General features: G+C 42.0%; 2 protein-coding genes across 2 annotated transcripts; one reads left to right on the forward strand and one right to left on the reverse strand.

Annotated features, from left to right (window-relative positions):
• Positions 1-2,962: 2,962 nt before the first annotated feature.
• Positions 2,963-10,161, reverse strand: LOC128713422 (HEAT repeat-containing protein 1 homolog). The gene is made up of 4 exons (XM_053808282.1): positions 9,005-10,161; positions 8,071-8,336; positions 3,264-7,989; positions 2,963-3,155 (listed from the first exon to the last, which is right to left on the reverse strand). Exons 1-4 carry the CDS (start codon positions 10,159-10,161, stop codon positions 2,963-2,965), a joined length of 6,342 nt encoding a protein of 2,113 aa, XP_053664257.1.
• A 5,143-nt stretch (positions 10,162-15,304) lies between these two features.
• On the forward strand, positions 15,305-16,839 carry LOC128712409 (protein maelstrom homolog). The gene is made up of 3 exons (XM_053807302.1): positions 15,305-15,424; positions 15,501-15,696; positions 15,764-16,839. Exons 1-3 carry the CDS (start codon positions 15,305-15,307, stop codon positions 16,837-16,839), a joined length of 1,392 nt encoding a protein of 463 aa, XP_053663277.1.
• The last annotated feature ends 3,054 nt before the right edge of the window (positions 16,840-19,893 follow it).

Consider the following 19,893-nt stretch of genomic DNA (forward strand, 5'->3'; position numbering starts at 1 on the left):
CACATGTAGTTATTTGTGAGCAAGAGAGACCACCAGTAGGGCTTTATGTCGCACAAAGTCTCGTCGATGTTTTTTTTTTCTTTTAGTAATTCCAACTTCCTTGTGATGTTCGATACAAGTTACAGTGAGTTATGCGATCTACTCTGCAGTACAAATATTTTTGCTTTAAAATTTAACAGTTTACAGAGACATTATTCTTTCTTCCTCAAGATATTTCTCAAGAGACATTTAAAACATTCCTCAAGCCTCTTTAATATCACTTACAAAAAATGCTTATTGAATTTCTAAAGATACGTTTGTTTGTATTTTTAAACAACTCTAACACTCGAACAAAAAAAGCTGGCGCCTTTAATACGCCCGTCCACATCTGGTTCCGCATTACACACCTAGATTCAAGCGTTATTTACGGGCCATAAATTGCTAAACAGTAATAAATATTTAAATATCAGAACCGCATAAGTAATGACTGCAAGTGACCCATCCGGTACGCAATTTCTCCAGCTTTTGCACTACTTTTGGACGCAAAACAAAACACAGGAAAGGCAAAAACAAAACACACAACGTTAAGAAAGGAAACGAAGAAAAAAAAATTACACCACATTCACTTAACACACTACGAGCCCCACACCGGTCCGGGACGAATGGTTCACGCTCGTCCACTGAAATTTAGCACTCCGTCTCACTGTTGGTGCAGGTGAGAAAGATAGATCGCGTAATGGGCAAAGAACCCCCGGAGAAAACGATGGCCGGGCGGAAATATATTAGTTTGTCCCTTCTGTGCGCAAAACCTGGACCAACCTTGATAGTGTGTTTTATTGTGTTACTTGGTCTTTCGGAAATATTAATCTATTTTTAATGGCCCCACCCGATATTTCGGTCGCACCGCGTTTCTGCCCACGGCCGTCCTGCGTCCTGCGATGGAGACAGCGCCAAATCTATAACACCGGCACGGACACACGGACACGCGGCATAACTTTTTGCCGCATTTTGCAGACCAAAATCACAAACAAGTTTTACGATTGCTGTGCAAACATCTTTTCAATCCCAATGTGTCACCAGTTGGCAAAACGCACAAAACCCTAAACTTAATTGCTATACAAAAAACAGGGTACTAAAATGGAAACACTTTCGGCATGTCCACTCAGCAATTGTTACTGGTCCAGCACCATACAAAGCAAAACTAAACCTTATAGTGGATACACACAGCTTATCGAATGATTTTGCACCTTTTTTTACGTATGTTATACTTAACGAATTAACACAAACAAACAGGTTTTTATCAAAAAAAACACATGTACACAAGAAGCTGGCAACATTCCACCTCATCAGACGCAACAACAATTCGACCCGGGCGAACACAGTACCGTGACTAAGCCGCTTAAATGATATCGCTCAATCCTGTACACCGACAACGACGAGACGGCAGAACAGCATCCTAACTAACACTAGCGAACCGTTCCGTTCAGACCGTACGTGGGGGAAAGATTAGTAGTCAAATTTCTAAACCTTGTCAATATTTACATGCATCACGTCGTGACGTTGGAGATCGCCCCATCGTCTTACAGTGGCCGTGATTACCCGTTATACCCGCTCTTCCACCACCAAAGTGATCGTTTCTTAGTGTTAAACAATTTTGTAACAATATTATCGTACAGCAAATAAACTTTGCTCTGGAGCTCTGGTCAAAACGTTGACTATGGCGTGTCGTTTACCTTGGGAACATTCTACCGTACTACATCTACCTGACCTCTACGCTAAAGGTACATGTGTAAGCCACAAGGCATACAACCATCGTCACTCAAACTGGGAACGATTTAGCAGCACGCACTTTTACACACGTCCTCCTGCCAGACGCATTTCTCCTTCGGGCGATAGGCAAGCTTGCGCTGGTGACGCGAGAGCAAATATGAAGCGCTATCTGTAGGCTCTCCCGTCGGGTTGGAGGCTGTGGTTGAGCGTTTACGAGTTTTATTATTCAAAAGCGTACACGATAGCTGTTATCTAGAATCGTTTACGGTGCATTCCGGTACGGTACGATCGTAGGCCATCGTCTTACAAGGTGCAGAAAAACACGTACGCTAAACCATCCCCCATAGCAATACAATCATTGTTCGAACAACATTGGTACCGAGTGAATTTACACGCGGTTCCGTCGGAAATATATTCCTAGTGCCATGATATACACTGTCGGTAGCAGTTACAAAGACAAATGAACTATTATTATTATATTATTAATATCAAAATAACTTTACACATAACTTTTTCATGATATAGACAAATCACTTAGAATTGTTATTAGACAATCATAAAGTGTCTAAAATACTTACATTTTACATAACTTGTTTGGCCTTTGAACTCGCGATTGCAGTTGCATGAATACGCAGTGAAAGGTCAGCCAATTGTTTTTGTTTTTTGCATAGCAGGGTTCTAGCAAGAAATTCGATGGCAAGACCAGATGAAGTAGACGAGTAGATGTGGAAAGTCGATCAAGCATGAGATACAATTGAAACTTCTCATCGCTTTCACAACCGGGTCGTTATGTTCAATGACAGTTTGCCGCCGCGGTATGGTAACGGATGGAGACGTAGGAATTGGGGTGAGGTATTATGATATATAATGGCGAAAATGTCTGGCAAGCGGACCAGAACTGAGGAGTACTAAGATAAAGGAAGATTGTGCGATAGCAGGCCGCCTTTCCAACAGGTGCTGATGTAGAAACCTCGCTAAAGATGTAAAAAGTTCTTGTATATTTTCTGTAATATTAACAGCACTAGACAGCTATCGGAATGTTCCTACCATAAATCCATTGCTGTGCACTTTAATTCGTCATCCTTATCTTCGAACTAGAGCGTGATATTTTCGTGAATTTTATCCGATTCTTTATTGTTTCCGGCATTGCAATAGCAAGAGAAGTATAATCTCTTAAACGCCCCGTAACACTTTCGTAACTTTTACTTTACTTTTAGAAATATTTCTGTAAATCTTCACCTGTCACACGGCCAATTTCACGGCATGAATGGTGAACCGCTTTTTCAACGTCCTCATTATCGTCTTCCATCAGTTCCGCCAGGAAGGGAATAGTTTCCGGCAGCAGCGGCGCATAGCTTTCGCCCAGCTTACGCGCTATTTCTGTGCATGCCTCCAGTGCGAACAGTCTGCAATAAGAAAGAAAAAAGAATAAAATAAAGACGGTAAAGACTATTGCCCCACTTTTACGCTACTGTCGTGACGCGGACGAGCGTTCCCTTGCAGATGTGGCTCACCTCACTTGTGCATCGTTGTTACGTGTTTTCATCAACACTTGATAATTTAACTGACGCCACAGCGAATCATCCATCACCGCCACGGCCATTTGAGCGAGACAGTCGATCACCAGGGTGCGAATTTCTGGCTCGTCGATAATAAGTTCATTTGCCAGGTGATCCGTTACCGGCCCGAGCAGCATATCGAACCGTACCGCATTGATGAAGTTCTGGTTGTCGTACAGCACGATGCTGTACAGCGTCTTCAGAACGTAACGGACCAATGTCACGTTTTTCGATTCCACGTCGAAATGCAACTCCGTCACCTCGTTCCCGTCGACCTTGGCGCTGTTGGTTGCATTCAGCAGCTTCACTGCAATCGCTATCAGATCGCTGGCAAACAGCACGAACAGCGACTTTAGCGCTTCCGCTACGTGGCAGCACAAATTGAAGAACGTTATCGCACGGTCATTGCTGGACGTCTCGCGGATGGACCACTCGAACACTTGATAAAACAACGGCCGGAAGGTGCTTTCCGATAGCTTCAGAATCAGCACCACAAACGCCTTGATAACGTGCGCTTCGGCCGCATCGATTGCCGTCAGCGTAAAGGTATCCTTGGATGAATTGTAGCACCGGAACTGAAGCGCTGTCAGGAATAGGTCCGTCACTTCGGTTCGTATAGTAGCGAAATGACTCGACTTCATACTAGTGAACATGGCCGAGAGCAGTGCCATCAGTGGACCGATAGCGTTGAGTTCACCGGCTTCAATAAGCGTGTGGTAGCATTGCTCAATCGCTGGCAGCAACACACGTGGTGCAATCGTACTCGAAACATTATCCCAGATCATCGCCAAACGCGACTTCATATTTCCCAACCGGGGATCATTCTTTTCCTCGATCATGGCGGACAACTTCGTCAAACCGACGAGCATCGATCGTAGATAGGGAGAAATGAACCGCGCCAGCGTGTCGACAATCTTCATCGTTAACAGTACAATACTAGAGGTGAGAATATCGAAAGGATCATCAGATTGCAGCTGTGCGACGAGAAACTTGTTCACCATTGGCATAAACTGCGGCAGGAATTTAATAGAATAAGGTCCCAGATTGCTACACAACTCGCCAATACAAAGTATGAGCGAAGACAGTATCTGTGGGTTGGTATTTTTCTTATAACCGTGCAGCTCCTCCATCAATACCGCCAGCATCGACTGCACCTTTTTGGTGTCGTGTTGCGTCAGTATCTTCGAGAGATGCCGCACAGCAATATAGCTCAACTGTATGATCACCATCCGCTCGAACGACGTCCCGACGACCTTTTCTTCCTCGTGCATATGCTGCACTAGCTCCATTAGTGGATCGAATAGTTTCAGCAGTCCCGGATAATGGTTGCTGTTGAAGTAGTCCTGTTTGTACTGTAGCTTATTGTTCAACAGCTCGATCACCTTCCGACGTACCATCAGGAAGCGGTGCTTTAGCAGTCCATGCACGACAATAATCAACGTATCGGCCGAAAGCAGCGAAATGGTACTTTCCAGTATGTCGTAACAATTGTTCAGCATGGCCCTCCAATAAAGCGGTATTTTTTCGTCCGAGCCTTCCTCCTTTAGCTTGTCGAGCATTTTCGAAACCGCATTCACGTACGTTAATATACCAACAATCAGATTTTGGTAGTACTTCTTCATATTCAGCGTTTCCGTCTCATCCAACTGGGCAATTTTATTGATTACACATACCGACGACAACAATCCCGAGACAAACTGGACAAGCGAATACTTGAAATGCTTTAGCTGACGACCTGTGTGCGTTTTGAAATTGAAAATTGTAGAATCCACTATTTCCATCTCCATTATCTCCGTATCGCTCTTGCGCTTGTCGATCTCCATCGGGAGATCGCGCAAATAGTCGATCAGATTTGTGCACGTCTGTATGATAACGGTTGGTTCAAACTCGCTCGCTATCAGCAGAGCCACTTCCATTCGTTTCGACATCTCACTTAACGAAAGCTCGGCATCGACTCGAGACTTCGTTGCTTTCCGTTTTTCCGCCTTGTGACCACCTTTCATGACGTCCGACTCAATGAGCACGCCTAGAAATACCCACAGATATTCGTTCGCACCGAGCGTTTGCAGTAGCTTCACGTACAGCAGGATGCGACGGTGTTCTGGCACATCTAGTATGATGTCGGAAAATATTTTCAAAATGGGAATAATCTGCTCCATTGTGTTAGTAACCGTACCGGCTGCACCGCCCAGGGCGATCGTCGGTACGATGGTTTCTATGATCTTCGATATGATCTGGAAGCTGTACGCATCGTCCTGTCGTACGATCGACGAACCAACGAAGGTGAATATTTCCATCATGTTGTGCAGCACTTGGTCCGGCACGTAACGTGCAACGTGCGCCAACAGTAGCAGTGCATGATGATGCGTCTGCGGATTCTGTGTGCCTCGAATGCACTGGACAATCCGTTCCACCTGAAACATACTAGACGCTTTTGCAAACGGTGCTTCGTCACCGTGGTTACCGCTAGCCAACTGTTCTACCTTCTGTATGCAGTGCAGCAACAACGACAGTACGATTTGCTTTACGTATTCTACAGCCGATTGTTCCTCGAAATCGAGACAATATTTTAGACACTCGAACAGTTTCGGTACCAACAGATGCGCATTTTCCAACTTCTTCTTGTTCTGCAAATATTCCAGCAGCGTTACGCCACATTTCCACACCGTCGAAACAAGCACACGCTCCGATGGTGCCACGGGAATAATGGATGTACGACCCGTTTTAGCCTTCTCGTTACCTTTGCTAAGCGATTCCTGCGCTCTACCGTCGTACATGGCGCTCAGCATATCTACCACCAGTTCCGCATCGATAGTATTGTTTTTAAACAACTTATTCGTGATCGAGTTCGTTTCCGGGTGTTGCGATAGGGTAGCCGCTTCAACGATACGCTGCAACAGCTCTTTAGCATATGGTTTGGGAAGCAATTCGAACATTTCCCTTCCCAGCACTTCAATCATCATAATGGCCGGTGTGTACAGTTTACGTTCCGTCGGTAATACCAACAGTTTATCGCAACGCAATGTGAGCGTAACTAGACGCTGACATATTTCGCTCTTAGCTAAATGCTCTATCATGTCCACATTGAAGCGACCGATCAGCAATTGCAACAGCATCGACTCGTACGCATCGAACACTGCGCGATCATTGTCTTCGTTTACACGCTCCACAATACTAACGCCTTTGGAGGCTGAATTTACCAACACCAGTGGATCGTCGAGCAATTTCATTAAATCCATTATACCGCACACGATGTAGGTGGGTGTGCTGGGATCCGCAGTACGAGCGAGAAAGCATTCCAATGTTGGCTTCAGAGATTTCGCATCCTCTAGGGAAAATTCTGCAAACATTATCAACGACAGTTGCTCACCATCCATTGTAAGTTCTTCGCGACGTTTAACTAATTTTTCCAGGAAACTATTCGATGCTTTCGGCAGACCGTTAACTGTCCGCAACTGAACGATACGTTCGATCGTCTTCAGGCCACACTCACGCACAACCGCCGAATTGGAGGTGAGAGAAAGCATGATGTTAATGAAGGAATTGGTCGTGATCTTGCAGTCACTTTCGGGCAACTTTTCCAGAATGGCGATCAACAGCCGCTGGCAGCGTATCTGTAACATTGGATTGGTACAAAAATTTATCGTGTCATCCTTTGAAGCTGTTTCTATCAGATGAACCGTGTAGAAATGGGATAGGAATTCAATCCTATCTTTCGGTTGCGGATACAACCAAACCAGTACTCTCTTCAACAAATTGTGAAAAACTCCTCTCAATTCGTCGTGCTTCGCATCGATCGTACAGTAATGGTTGAGCAGTTCGATGAACATGCGCAAACAAAGCTTCAACGAGACGTTCTGGCGTTCGAAGTTCATCTCATGGATCGGATCGAACATGACGCGCTCGATTATGTATTGGATCGGGATAGTAATCAGATCCTGCGGAAGCTTATTTTCCTGCAAACACTGTATGTCAGAGGTTTGTGCGTACCGGAATCGATGATTTGCTAGCTGCTTTACCGCATAATCCAGCACGCGATCTGCCTGCTCGACGGTGCACTGTTTAGGAAGTGCGCTTGATAATAGCAGCACGTTAAAGCACACCTGCACGGGATTGGTGCATTGCCCGGCGTCCTGCAAAATGGTCAACATCGCATTGCAATTCGATTCATTTCCGTAAAACTGAGTGGCCAAATATTGTTTTCCAAAGCTAGATGCTAGCAATTCGGCAGCATTTTTCCTGCCAACAGGATTATCACCGATCGGGAAAAGTAGCGGATAGAGCGTAACGATCAGTCGGTTTACGTCCGTACCACGGTAAATACAGTCATCGGTTAGCAGTTGGATAAGCCGAGGCGTTACATACTTCCAGCTCGACTGATTAGAGGCACACTTCAGCACGAGATTGGCCAGCTTGTTGATCAACTCTTCAGCGCCAACTATGCTCATCAGCTCGGCAGCTGGGAGTTGGAGCAATTTCGCGACAACCTCGCAACTGTCGTCGTCTAGTCGCTCCCGCACACTGTCACGCAGCAGATCCATCTTGCCATGGCTTTTCAGCTTCAGAATACGTATATTTGCGACGAGATACTCTACCGCGTGTATGCGTCGATCGATGTTATAGTGGAACAGATTTTCAAACACGCTCGTCTCGTTCTTGTACGATGCTTGCAGGAGAAAGCCTGGGTTACGAAACAAAAAACAAAACAGATAAAAGTTAGCAATGGCAAACAAGCTATTGTAGCAGCTAATTCTATACTCACCCAACACATTTCGCAATGCGTTACGCTTTTTGTTAGAGTATTGACCCTTCATCACACGCTTTACGATCTTATCAAAAGCAATTGGATACTGTCTTTCGAAGCATTTCAAAAATCCGGAATACCAATCGATCAAATTTTTATCTTTGTTAACAAAATCTTCATCGTCGGTGTCCAAATCAATTGTTTCCTTATCGTGTTCGGTTTGTGCTTGTTTAGGTTTGTTATCCTGTTTAGCATCCTTGTGGAAATACGAATCTAACACGCACCTGCAAGTGAAAAGTAGTTATTAATACTTCAATACGTAGTGATTAATAATACTAAATATTAGACAGTAAAATTAATTTTAAAGTTGACTCTAAATAAACCTAGAAGGTCATACGTTATTGCCCAAGAAACAGAGTAAGGAATGAATTAAGGATCTTAAGCAGAAGTGTGATCCTTAAAAAGTGAAAGTCAAATAAAGGATACGACAAATTGAAATACCGCAGACCACCTACCAACGGATCACTACAACCTACCGTAGTGCAATGTCTGGTGTTGCAGAAAAAAATAGGAACAGGCAAAGGAATCGATTCAAGCATCGTGCGGTGCGTCAATATGATAGAGTACGTGGGAAGCAACGTACGGTGCGTCAATAGAACTGAGCAAAAGGGGAGGAAAGAATATGAATTGAGCTAGGCAACGGTGTTTTTGTTAGGGAACCTTTACGAAACGGACAACGGCTGGACTTGTTATAATCAGGAGGAAGTAAAGGAACTATCGATAAATTTACGGACCACAAAACTGGTCAAGAACCTTTGCACCAGCTCGATGCTGTAGATTACTCCAACAACGACCTAACCAAAAGCAGAACTAGACTTTCAAAGCATGCATTGGTTTTAAAATCACACATGCTGTCTCGGGCCAAAAACCAAAACAATTTTCCTCTACTTACTGTATCACATCTTCAGCTTCTGCGTCATTCAATTGAATCTCCAGCACTAACCGTTCGCAGAATTTGTTGAATCCGTACGATGTTTTTTTGGGGCAACATATATCGTTCAGACACGTTTCCAGCATCGTCCGGTACATCTTAATTATATTGATACCATCCAACTTCACGGTGGACAGTGTCGGTATTAACCATTGGCAGTTAATTAAAGAATACATCACACTCTGGCTTAAGGTAGGGAAAGTCAGCCTTTGGAAGATCAACACCGTCAACAGGGTAGCTTCGGTTACTAGTGCTGGATGCATCATATCACCGATACGACGCAAAATTTCCGGTAAAATTCTTCCTCTGAGCTTCGCTTTGGCCATCTGACCTAACACCATAAGCGATCCAGCAGCATAATCGACCGCTCTCGACGCAATGCCCTTAATTACAATTGAAAGTACAGCTAATACGTGGTTTTCCGTCACAGTATCGACATTGCTAAATACACCCAACGTCGTCGTAGTGTAGAAAGCAAACGAAGCCTGTAAGGCATTCGCTTTGCTTTCCAACTCATCTACCGCATGCCCGATAAAGTTACCGTATTGTTTTAAAAACTCCGGATGCCGAATGCAGTGATCGATGATAGTGCGCTTCGACAGTGGTACGCCCGATTTGCCGACTGCTGCAAGGAATGCTAGCGAATCGTTGACCTCCACGACATCCATCGTTTGCACACAGCGTACGAAAATTCGCGTCTCGTGGTAGGGCAGTATGAGATGAACAAACTGCACCCTGTTGTACTTGTGTATCTCGAAGCGCCGTATTAACCACTCCAGACACTGGTGTGCTGGTTGTAGCATAAAGTACGGCGTTAGGTGGTAGAAAAACTTCTCGATGTTGCTGTCAAGCTTTTCGTTCACCGCCTGGTTCTCGACCGATCGTTGGAAATCGATCGATTTCTTGTCGAACAGTGTGGCCTCAAACTGGGCAAAAGGTCCATGCATCTTAATGAGCTCGCTCAGCCCACTAACACCGATCTCGAAAATTAATTCCCGATCCTTGGAGGCTGCCTCTTTGGTGTCGAACAGAATTGAGGCACACTTGCGCGAATCCGGTTTCGCGGACGTTTGGGGTGCTGCCAAACGTTTCAGCTGTGCTGCTAAACTGGTGGTCATTTTGGTAGGAGGCAACCAGTCCCGTATATATTGTAAAACACAACCACAATTTATTCTACCAATTGAAACACTACGACCATGCGGTTTAGTAAACAAGCGGCAAATCTACGCACGTGCCTATTGATGTGATAGGTTGTTTGACGTTTACCAATATGCCCCACTTGACACATTCCAAGTAACAAAATTCGGAACCGTTCGGAATCGTACGGAAATGACAGTTTAAAAGTAATCCCTCTTTAAAAAAAAAGGGTTATTTTTTAAAAGGGTTATTTTTATAAATATTTCAGCACATGAATTTATTCTGACTCTTCGTAATAATTTTGATTGCAGAACTCATTATTGTACAATTTGTAATGCAAATTAATTTAGTACAGGCAGTCCCCGAGATACGCGGTTCCTCTTCTACGCGGATTTGGAGATACGCGGTTTTTTAGAAATGTGACAGTTGATTTAGTTTATTACCCAAAATCTAAGCAAAAAGATGTAAAATTGGTTTAAAACAGCTTACATTTACATCATATAAAACATTTGTTTTTAGTTGATTTTAATATATTCTGTAAAAAAGTAGCCTGGTTTGCTAAAGAAATTAAATACCGAGAAGGAAGTCAACTATCTAACTTAGCAGTATAAACAATTTTACTACCGAATTCGACCTACGCGGAAATTTGAGATACGCGGATTTTCCCAACAAGCAATCGGGGTGAATTTCGAGTGAATTTTGAGCTCTGGTCCGTCAGCGGCCCGATGGAAGTCATTATATGGCGAGATCCTGAGGGATCTCATTCATGCACACAGTGGGCCTTCCCCAACAAATTTATTAAAATTTATTTTTTATTTTTTTTATTATTTAATTATTTTTATTTTTCAATAATAAATATTAGTTTACAATTTTTCTTATTTTAAGGTTACTTTTACAATCATTACATAGCATAATTAATTTTAATACAGATGTTGTTAATAATTATTAATAAATAAACTTAATAACAATGTCAATTGTAAAAATTATTTGCTTCTGTCGATAGTTTGCAATTTGAAATTACGTTCTTTAAATGATACTTAGTAAGATTAGTGGATAATTGCAAATATTGTATGTAACATTTACACAATATATGTAATATTGTATGTACAATATTTCTATTATTATATAACCTAAATTTTCGCACAAAAGGTTTGGAAGCCGTGTTGAATGGTAGCTTCAAAGATCCTCGATGATCGGAATATTAACTAGAGCACCGAGTAGTTGATTCCGTCAATATGATGGATGACGGCATGAAAATTGTCCCAACACTCGTAATCGCTGCGCATTCGGTCGTACCACAAGTGGATCGGTTGGCTTTCCATATAGACTGTCGTACTAGTACTTTCAATGCAATTGGTGTCACACAAAATCACCTACAATAAACGAAAAATAAAATGGAGTGAAGAAAGTGCTTGTACTATCTCGAATAGCATAAATCAGAAGAGGTAAATGGTTACTTTTATTTACATTACCTGTTTTGAGTAGAGTTGTAAATTCCAAAAGAAAAAAAAACCCGCGTTGCTTGAGTCATCTTTTCTAACGCATGTACCAACGAAAGTCGCGCCGTATTTAATCCTACGTGGAAAGTGGTCCATGCTTCATTCTCTCTTCCTTTCAATGCAACCACAACAGCTGTTGTCGTATCGTGTACATCTACACTGAAATGAAAACAATAAAGAAAACATACGCATGCTCATCATCTTTAGCAAACACTTTTGGCACGTTAAATGAAACATATTACAAGCTTGAAGGTAACGATCGATACCATATCGGTCGATTACGTATGAAACGCGATCATTCCTATGTATCTGCCGGATGAGCGTGTTCGCTGTAATTGAAATTAATAGTAAATATTAATATGGTGGGTTGATGGGTTTTTTAACAACGCACGACTCTACCAGTGCTAATATTATTATCTCGCCTACCTGGTCATATCAGGCTACTTTTTTCAACCTGTAGCTGATGTTACAGCAAGCGTATAGGAAGCGTACAAAGTTTCGCATCCAGCAAACAGATCTTTCCATATCCTGTCTCGTCCATTTTGCACCCCTTTCTCTATTCATTCGTTCCTGCTATTCTACGCTTATTCGTAATTCCTGTCCTGTACCAATCGGGCACCCAGCAGCAAGGCCGAAGCTGGCAAACAATAATACGGAAACCACAGAAACTTAACTAGACAGCTAACACAGAATTTCCACAAGGACTGTCTACACAGCAACGCGATCCTCGCTGCGCTTAGTCAACGGGTACAAATCCTAATCCTCCTACGCTTACACTCTCTATGCTACTTCCGTTAACGCTTAAGCTACCCGAGACCAACGCGTTAATCCGGGAAATATACGAGCAAAATTCAGCCAAAATTCAGCTAAAACTGAATTTCCACATGGACTGTCTAGACAGCAACGCAATCCTCACTGCGCTTAGTCAACGGGTACAAATCCTAATCCTCCTACGTCTACACTCTCTATGCTACTTCCGTTAACGCTTAAGCTACCCGAGACCAACGCGTTAGTCCGGTATATATACGAGCAAAATTCAGCCAACAACAAAATCTATCTTCAAACTCCAGCGTTACGCCTCGTGTCCGTGAGAAAAGGATTATTCAAAAAAGTTGTAGCAACAGAGCTTCATGCTTGGTTTAAAACATTTCCTTAAAGTGTTTTGTAGCTATTGGATGTGTACGCTGCTAAAAAGTGATCGTGAATATCATTTTTATTTATGTTGTATAGTGCTCCTGTAAGTAGAAGTGAGAGAAGCATTATATGCTATGTTACATGATCTTGCTGGATTTATAAATCACCTGTTTTATAAACTGTATTTCAAGCTGCATCATGTCCGCTCCAAAGAAAGATGACCGAATGAAGGAGCCAGCTTCATTAGGAGATTCTTTTGCATTACTTTCTCCTACGATGTCATCGAATGCAAATGTAACGCGAATGCTGGAATATAAGGTACGGTATTAGAAATATGAAACATGACGGATTAAATTAACTACAACTAAAATTTTCTTCATACCAGCAATTCATATCTGCCAATGTCACTGTCTGTGTTGATCCTCCGACCCCTGTGCCAACGGTGGTGAATTTGCCATTGCAATCTAATGCTAATCTGCTACAGCACGTTGGTGGGAAACGTGTACACGCTGGGAGCTAAACCATCCAACAAGGATTAATTCAGGATAAGTCAGCGCCAACCAAAGGATTGAATGAAATGCCACAGCAGTCCCTCACCCTAACAGAGGGAGAAAAGATTATATTGAAAGAAGTGTTGATAATCAAGCGTCAGATACACGCAACTAGAAAATCAATAAGCAGTAAAATTGTATACATATTATGAACAGATCAACCAAGGATCTTTTGTGTTCACTTACTAACGATTGAAAAATATAGTATTCACTTACCAAAGCATATGGTGCATCGTCATTGGGCAAGCCACAGTCTTGAACCAGCAAGCAAGTTCCCAGTCTTGAATCACATTGTGCCACGTATTGTCGATTTTACGGTTGTGGCCTTGGTCGGTTACCAGAAGAATCTGCAATACTTTATTTTGGCGATACCATACTGGAACCTAAAAAGGGAACAATAGTTAACAATAGAGTAAACATGTTATTAATTCTAATGCCACGTAATCTTACATGGATGTGAATCCTATTAACACAATCATTACCTTCGTCAAAGGACGTACCGTAACATTAATCCGTATGGTAAGAAAAGATGGCTTCGGTGTCCATTATATGTTTTTCTATGCCATATCCGATCACATGATTCACAGTGCCGAAACTTGCTTGTTCCAACCATTTAATTGGACTGAACCTGAATCATTCTTCACATAATTTAACTCCATAAAACCATAAACCATCGATCTTCACTGCTGCAGTTGCAGCATGGTAGCATGGCATGGCATCAGAACTGAGCTGCTTTCGTTGTAGGTGGTTTCGTTACACCTAAAAGAATAATCACAAGAAAAGAAAACAATGTTTAGCCGTTAGATGTAACAATTAGTCAATTGAACTACAATTTCACCTTAGCAATTAATCAAGGGACATCCGGAAACATACATTGTTTTGGTTGATCGCACCTGAATCATATTTCAGATAATTTAACTCCATAAAACCAGTGCATCGATCTTTACTGTTGCAGCTGCAGCATGGTAGGATTTTGACATCACAACTGAGCTGCTTTCGTTACACCTAAAAGAACAATCACAAGAAAAGAAAACAATGTTTAGCCGTTAGATGTAATAATTACTCAATTAAACTACAATTTCACCTTAGCAATCAAAAGAGGGACATCCGGAAACATACATAGTTTTGGTTGATCGTCGCTGGACGCTAATACTGCTCCGTATGTTATCCGGACTGTTCCGGATAGTAGATACTGCTCCACATATTAACCAGACAGTACAAGGAGGATAATTCGTAACGTCGGCAGCCACATAGTCATACTTACGTAAATTCTTCGGCCGGCAAGGCTAAAATGCGCAAAACACGGGACAAATCAACTAACAGGATCCATACATACCTGCAGTTAAAACTAAATACAAGGCACTAATCCGATTGGAAAAAGATTCCTGCAATGCACACTAGATAGATAATCACACTATAATTCTTTCCACTAAAATAAACAGCATAAACTACACTTTTTAACAAAAATATCACAACGAAACGATACGATGTTGAAGCGTCGCAAAAACCAAAACAAACAACATGGTTGACAGCTTAGACGATCAGCGATGACGAAGAAGGAGAATGAGAAAAACGATGAGAGCTAGGGCAAACGTTCATTCCGGGCGCAGTTTTGCCCAACACCTTCACTCGTCGCATGCTGTTCCACAGTCCGCATACCACCTCCCCATGCAGCGCCCAGACCTTATCGGGCTGAGAACCCAAAAGTTCACTCGAAATGACTTCGAATGCCGGTTGGGTTGTTGGGTCGGGAACTGTCTGTATTTTTTTCACCAGATACAACACCCAGTGAAAAGGGTTATTGAATCCACGAGTACCAGTTATAACCGACATGTCAAACTAAGCAACTGAAATTTGATCCTGCTTGCATTGGAACTTTCTCAGTGTTGTAAATGTTTATCAGCGTTGAAGTTCTAGAACACTATAGAACACCTATAAAAATGCCGAAAAAGAACGGATTCTTTTACTTTATGCTGGAGTACCAACAGCGTAAACAAGCGGAAGGACACCCAGCTCGTAAGATGGCCCTAATTACAACAGAAGCGGGTAAAATTTGGGAAGTAAGTTAGAATAGAACGCAAATTCCAGTTGCGCAGACGCTTCCGCTAAATAACATAAGCCATGATCTCATCACAGAAAATGAACGCCGAACAACGTGGACCATACAACCAGCAGGCAAAGAATGCCCAAAACCAAGGAGGGCTGGAGAAGTTAAACTGTTTAGGGATTGCTATTTCCGAGATTGACAACCAGCTGCGTTCAAAGGAAGAGCATGCCCAAATGATAACAAAGCTCGTCGCCGATCGGGTAGCGAGTGCCGAGTCTCGGAAAGGTAAGACTTTTGTAACCGATGGAAATGGTCTGAAACGGCTTCCCTGCTAACTCCAATCTATTTGCAGAATTGGCAACGGAAGTGGTGTACATTATTTCACTTTCGTATTTTGGCCATACGATGCAACATAAGTACATTCCGGCCGAGCTAGGTGTGGTTAAGTACAATCTGCAGAGTGGCGTAATGGATCGGCTGCATCTGTATTTCAATCCTGGTGAAATACCGCTCGGAGCTGCACATTCGATGCAAACCCACACGAAACAAACACATCAACTTCCTCTGCCTCCGAATGCCTGGGGAACAACGGACAAGAATGAAATCGCTGTGAAATTGATTAGTTTTTTGGGAGCGGACGATGAAATACCTCCGCTTTTTACGGATGAAGAAACGTTACCTATAGTGGAAGGCATGCTTCGTGATTTGCTGGATGATTGCATCGAGAACAAGATGCTGTACGTGTGCTCTATGGCAGAATTGTTCTGCTTCTTGAAACAAGCTACGGAACGGCACTTTGAGGGAACGGCAACCTTTCCATCCACCCTAATGGCGCAACATATACTTAAAATGGATAGCTATGGCTTCGCATTAGGTATCAGCTGCGAATATCACGAAAGAGAGCTCAATATGTTGAATTGTGCCTTGTCCCAGGCTACGCGTTGGGCGTACACACTTTCTAAGTATTGCTGCCTACAAATGGGCATTGAATGTGTCCCCGGAAAGCATATCCCTCCGGATCCTTCTGCAGGTGACGATAAGCTATCAAAACCACCGACTACAAGTGAATCAAATCCGCTGGAAAAGCCTGCAACTTCACATGATGCATCTGCCGGAGACAAAGTAACCTCTCCGAAACAGGGTCCAAACTGGTTCAACAAAATAAAAATGAAATCTAGATCTAAAGATGAGCCGTCATATAAACCGGTCGTAGGTAGTGTATCATACGCGCCGCAAAAAGGTGGTGTTGTTGCCTATACCGGCGTCAACCTAGCAACAGACGCCTTTTACGAACAGGAGCAGAACAGCGAAAATATGTTCCCCTCATTGCTCCAGTCCATGGCGCCTACTGTAAAAGAGCGTGGACACGCAAAACAGCGCGGTGGCAACTCCCGACGAGCTGTTCGTGGACGAACATTACAACAGTGAACAACAATGCGGAAATGAAGGTTGGCGATGATGTGTTAACATTTTCTCATCGCTTCTCAACCTTAAGCCTAAAATCAAAATGTAGTTAACCTTTTCTTTTACTTTTATTACAATGATCTTTTTTCCAGCTATGCGTTATTTCTTGACACAAACATCGTACAATATTGTACTGTTCTGTTGTCTTTAGGCACGAAAGTATATGTTTAACACTCAATCATTCTGATTGAAATCACATGTATTCACATATTTACAACTGATAATTCAACTATATATGATTTATTCTTTGTTATGCTTTCACGTTTGGGTTAGAATACAGCAAAAGTTTTCTTCAAACTAGGGGGGTTTCGTTGTTACGTTTTATTATTTTTGTTCAACGGTGATCAATATTGATATGATTTTTATGAGTATAATTATAACTAACGTACCTCCACATAAACTGCAAGTTCGAAAGCTGTGAAAATATTTACATTGGGGTGTTTAAATAGCTTTGTTCTACCCTACGTTATGCAGTGTACTGGTGTGTTTCATTGAAACGTGCGAAAAAGTAATTCGTAGAATGCTTTTAGGGGAAACGAACATAGAGTCCAGGATTTATTGTAGCTAGTTCCCGGTATTTTTTGGTTTTTAACTTATTAATTTAAATTTAATACAATAAACTTACTGAACTAGCCAGCTCCAAAATCTATTGCTCCCAACTGTATAGAATGCTCGGTAGCGTCCTCTAGCGAATGATAGAAAAAGAATAATTTATAGCACCGCTATAAAATTTCAACATCTTGGAATATCATTTTCTTTCTAGGCCAGTGGCCGTCAAACTGCTGGGAGCAAAAGAGCCAAATAAACTAGAACGTCGGTTACTCGGGCAACTGCGGACCGGTCAAATTCCGGTTAATCGATTTTCAGGGATAATATGAAATTCAGCTTTGTACGTGCAATAATTCAACAAGAAAATATCATGAAAATATAAAAAAATTCATATGCTTTTAATATTAGAAGCTACTTTTTATATAAAATTTTGCATTTCATTTCCATTTTACACCATTTTTCATTTTCCATGAAATTTAACTAGATCAACTCTTTATAGAAAACTCTCAAGTTACAACTCAACTGGTTAAATGGTTAAACATTCAAAACTATTCTACTAGCTGTCATTTGTTACCTCACGGATAACCAGCCCACCGGATAATCGGCGTTCTACTGTATTATAAAAATACACATTGTATGAGTTTAAAAAAACTAAAACATGAAATATGATACTCAATCTTCAAAATGTTACATGAGATGTGAGAATGAAACACAATAGAAGAGCCACATACGGCTTGCGAGTCTGACTGACGTACCAGCTTGCCAGCGAATCTCACCATGGTAGAATCTGCCTGGGAAGCAAGCACGTTGACGCATACGATCTATAGGTTGTGCAGGTGACGTAATTTTAGACAGCAACTTTTACATCGCTTGGAATCTGAAGGCAAATTGTCAACTCCAACGATCTTGAAGAATCCACCAAGACTTGATAGATGAGCATGATGCTTAAATTATACAAGTGATGATGAATTTATAAAAAAAAACGAATACACTTCTCTTTCAAATTATGTAAAGTTTGCTTGGTTTGTCATCAACGATTTGTTAAAGTTACAAATAATTTATGTTGAATCGAAAAATAACACCTTTTCAACTTCTTACAAACTTAAGCTTCTTGTTCACTTCAATATAATGACAACTTACCGTTTATTACGCCCTTGTCAATACGGCCCGGTTATTTCCCAACAGTGCTTATTTCCAATCAAACGTACATTCAATCAAGTTTTCAAACCGAATGAAAGTCAACCATCGTCCTATCGCTTGAATCGATTAGCTTTTCGATCTGTTCTCCCTGCCAGTCATCAATGAAAATTGCACATTCGGCTATTTTATTTCAAATGTTAAACACGCCTGTCGATAAACAATTCTGTGCCATTCGCTTCGTTTTGTTTTGGCCAAACTGTAGTGATTATCTAAACCACAACAACGACCCACTATACGAATCGCACACGAGGTGCACGTGGTATTGCTTTGATATGCAATCGAAACCGTGCCAAATTGTTCCCAGGCATTCAATTTTCTAAACGATTTCGAACGTTTTGGGTTTTTTTTTATTATTGTACCGCACTGAACACACAGCTTCCTTCACACCTTTGCTGGAACGCGACACTAAAATTGTCCTGATCGTGCTGGGTGTGAATCGGTCCCTTTTGGATACGAACCGTCGGTTGCAAAAAAGCAAACGATGGCCATTTGCCAATATCTATAAAGCAATTTATACCAATTCGAATGGCGATTGTTTTTTCGTCGTTGCCACTTTCCATAGTGTCCTCCTCTCGACTCTCGATCATCATGCCAACATCAGACCAGGCAGTAACACTGCAGTGGACGAGGCACCGGAACATCAAGACCAACCGGAAGTGTTCCATTGACGCACGCTAGTAATCGGGAATCGGAGTTTTTGCCAGCCATTTCCATTCCCGTGAGCCATTATGCCCGAAAACCCCAGTCGGATCAGGTGTAAATGTTTTTGTTATTCACTTTGTTTGTTTGCTACTCACATGTTGTGAGCATCGATATGAGAACCATTTTCCACCGTCTGGTCGGTGCGGTTCAAAAACTCGTTCCATTTTCGGTATTGGGAAGCAGTACGATTGAGGGGCTGAAAGATGGACGAACCGAGCCCGCACATGGCATGTTGGTGGGTAGTTTTCCCAGGACACCGTCTCCAGTTTTCAATTGCGATATGTTTTTTTTCCCGGCCCAATTTGTGCAATATCTGGACACGCAAATTTACGAGGTGAAACACAATACGATACCTGTCCGGGCTTGGTCCAAATATTCTATCTTGCGGAAAATGGTGCTTTTGTTTGTGTTTCGTTATTATAGCGCAACTTTCGAATACTAATTCGAATTGATGAATTATTTCAGTCTATCTGTCTATAATAATGTTTAATTAATATTGTAGTCAAACTAGTAGCTCTATTGGATGTTGCGGTTTGAAGATTTCAATCGATATTAAAAAAGGAAAAA

This window comes from Anopheles marshallii, chromosome 3, assembly GCF_943734725.1.
Source record: "Anopheles marshallii chromosome 3, idAnoMarsDA_429_01, whole genome shotgun sequence".
NCBI lineage: Eukaryota > Metazoa > Arthropoda > Insecta > Diptera > Culicidae > Anopheles > Anopheles marshallii.

What these genes read in the sequence shown, in the direction of transcription:
- LOC128713422 (XM_053808282.1), bottom strand. Translation starts at nt 10,161, where the DNA reads ATGACCACCAGTTTAGCAGCACAGCTGAAACGTTTGGCAGCACCCCAA. An exon ending in CGCATTGCGAAATGTGTTGG is followed by an intron (nt 7,990 to 8,070) that starts GTGAGTATAGAA and finishes TTCGTAACCCAG; the next exon opens with GCTTTCTCCTGCAAGCATCG. An exon ending in AACAACGATGCACAAGTGAG is followed by an intron (nt 3,156 to 3,263) that starts GTGAGCCACATC and finishes TTCTTATTGCAG; the next exon opens with ACTGTTCGCACTGGAGGCAT.
- LOC128712409 (XM_053807302.1), top strand. Translation starts at nt 15,305, where the DNA reads ATGCCGAAAAAGAACGGATTCTTTTACTTTATGCTGGAGTACCAACAG. An exon ending in AAGCGGGTAAAATTTGGGAA is followed by an intron (nt 15,425 to 15,500) that starts GTAAGTTAGAAT and finishes ATCTCATCACAG; the next exon opens with AAAATGAACGCCGAACAACG. An exon ending in GAGTGCCGAGTCTCGGAAAG is followed by an intron (nt 15,697 to 15,763) that starts GTAAGACTTTTG and finishes ATCTATTTGCAG; the next exon opens with AATTGGCAACGGAAGTGGTG.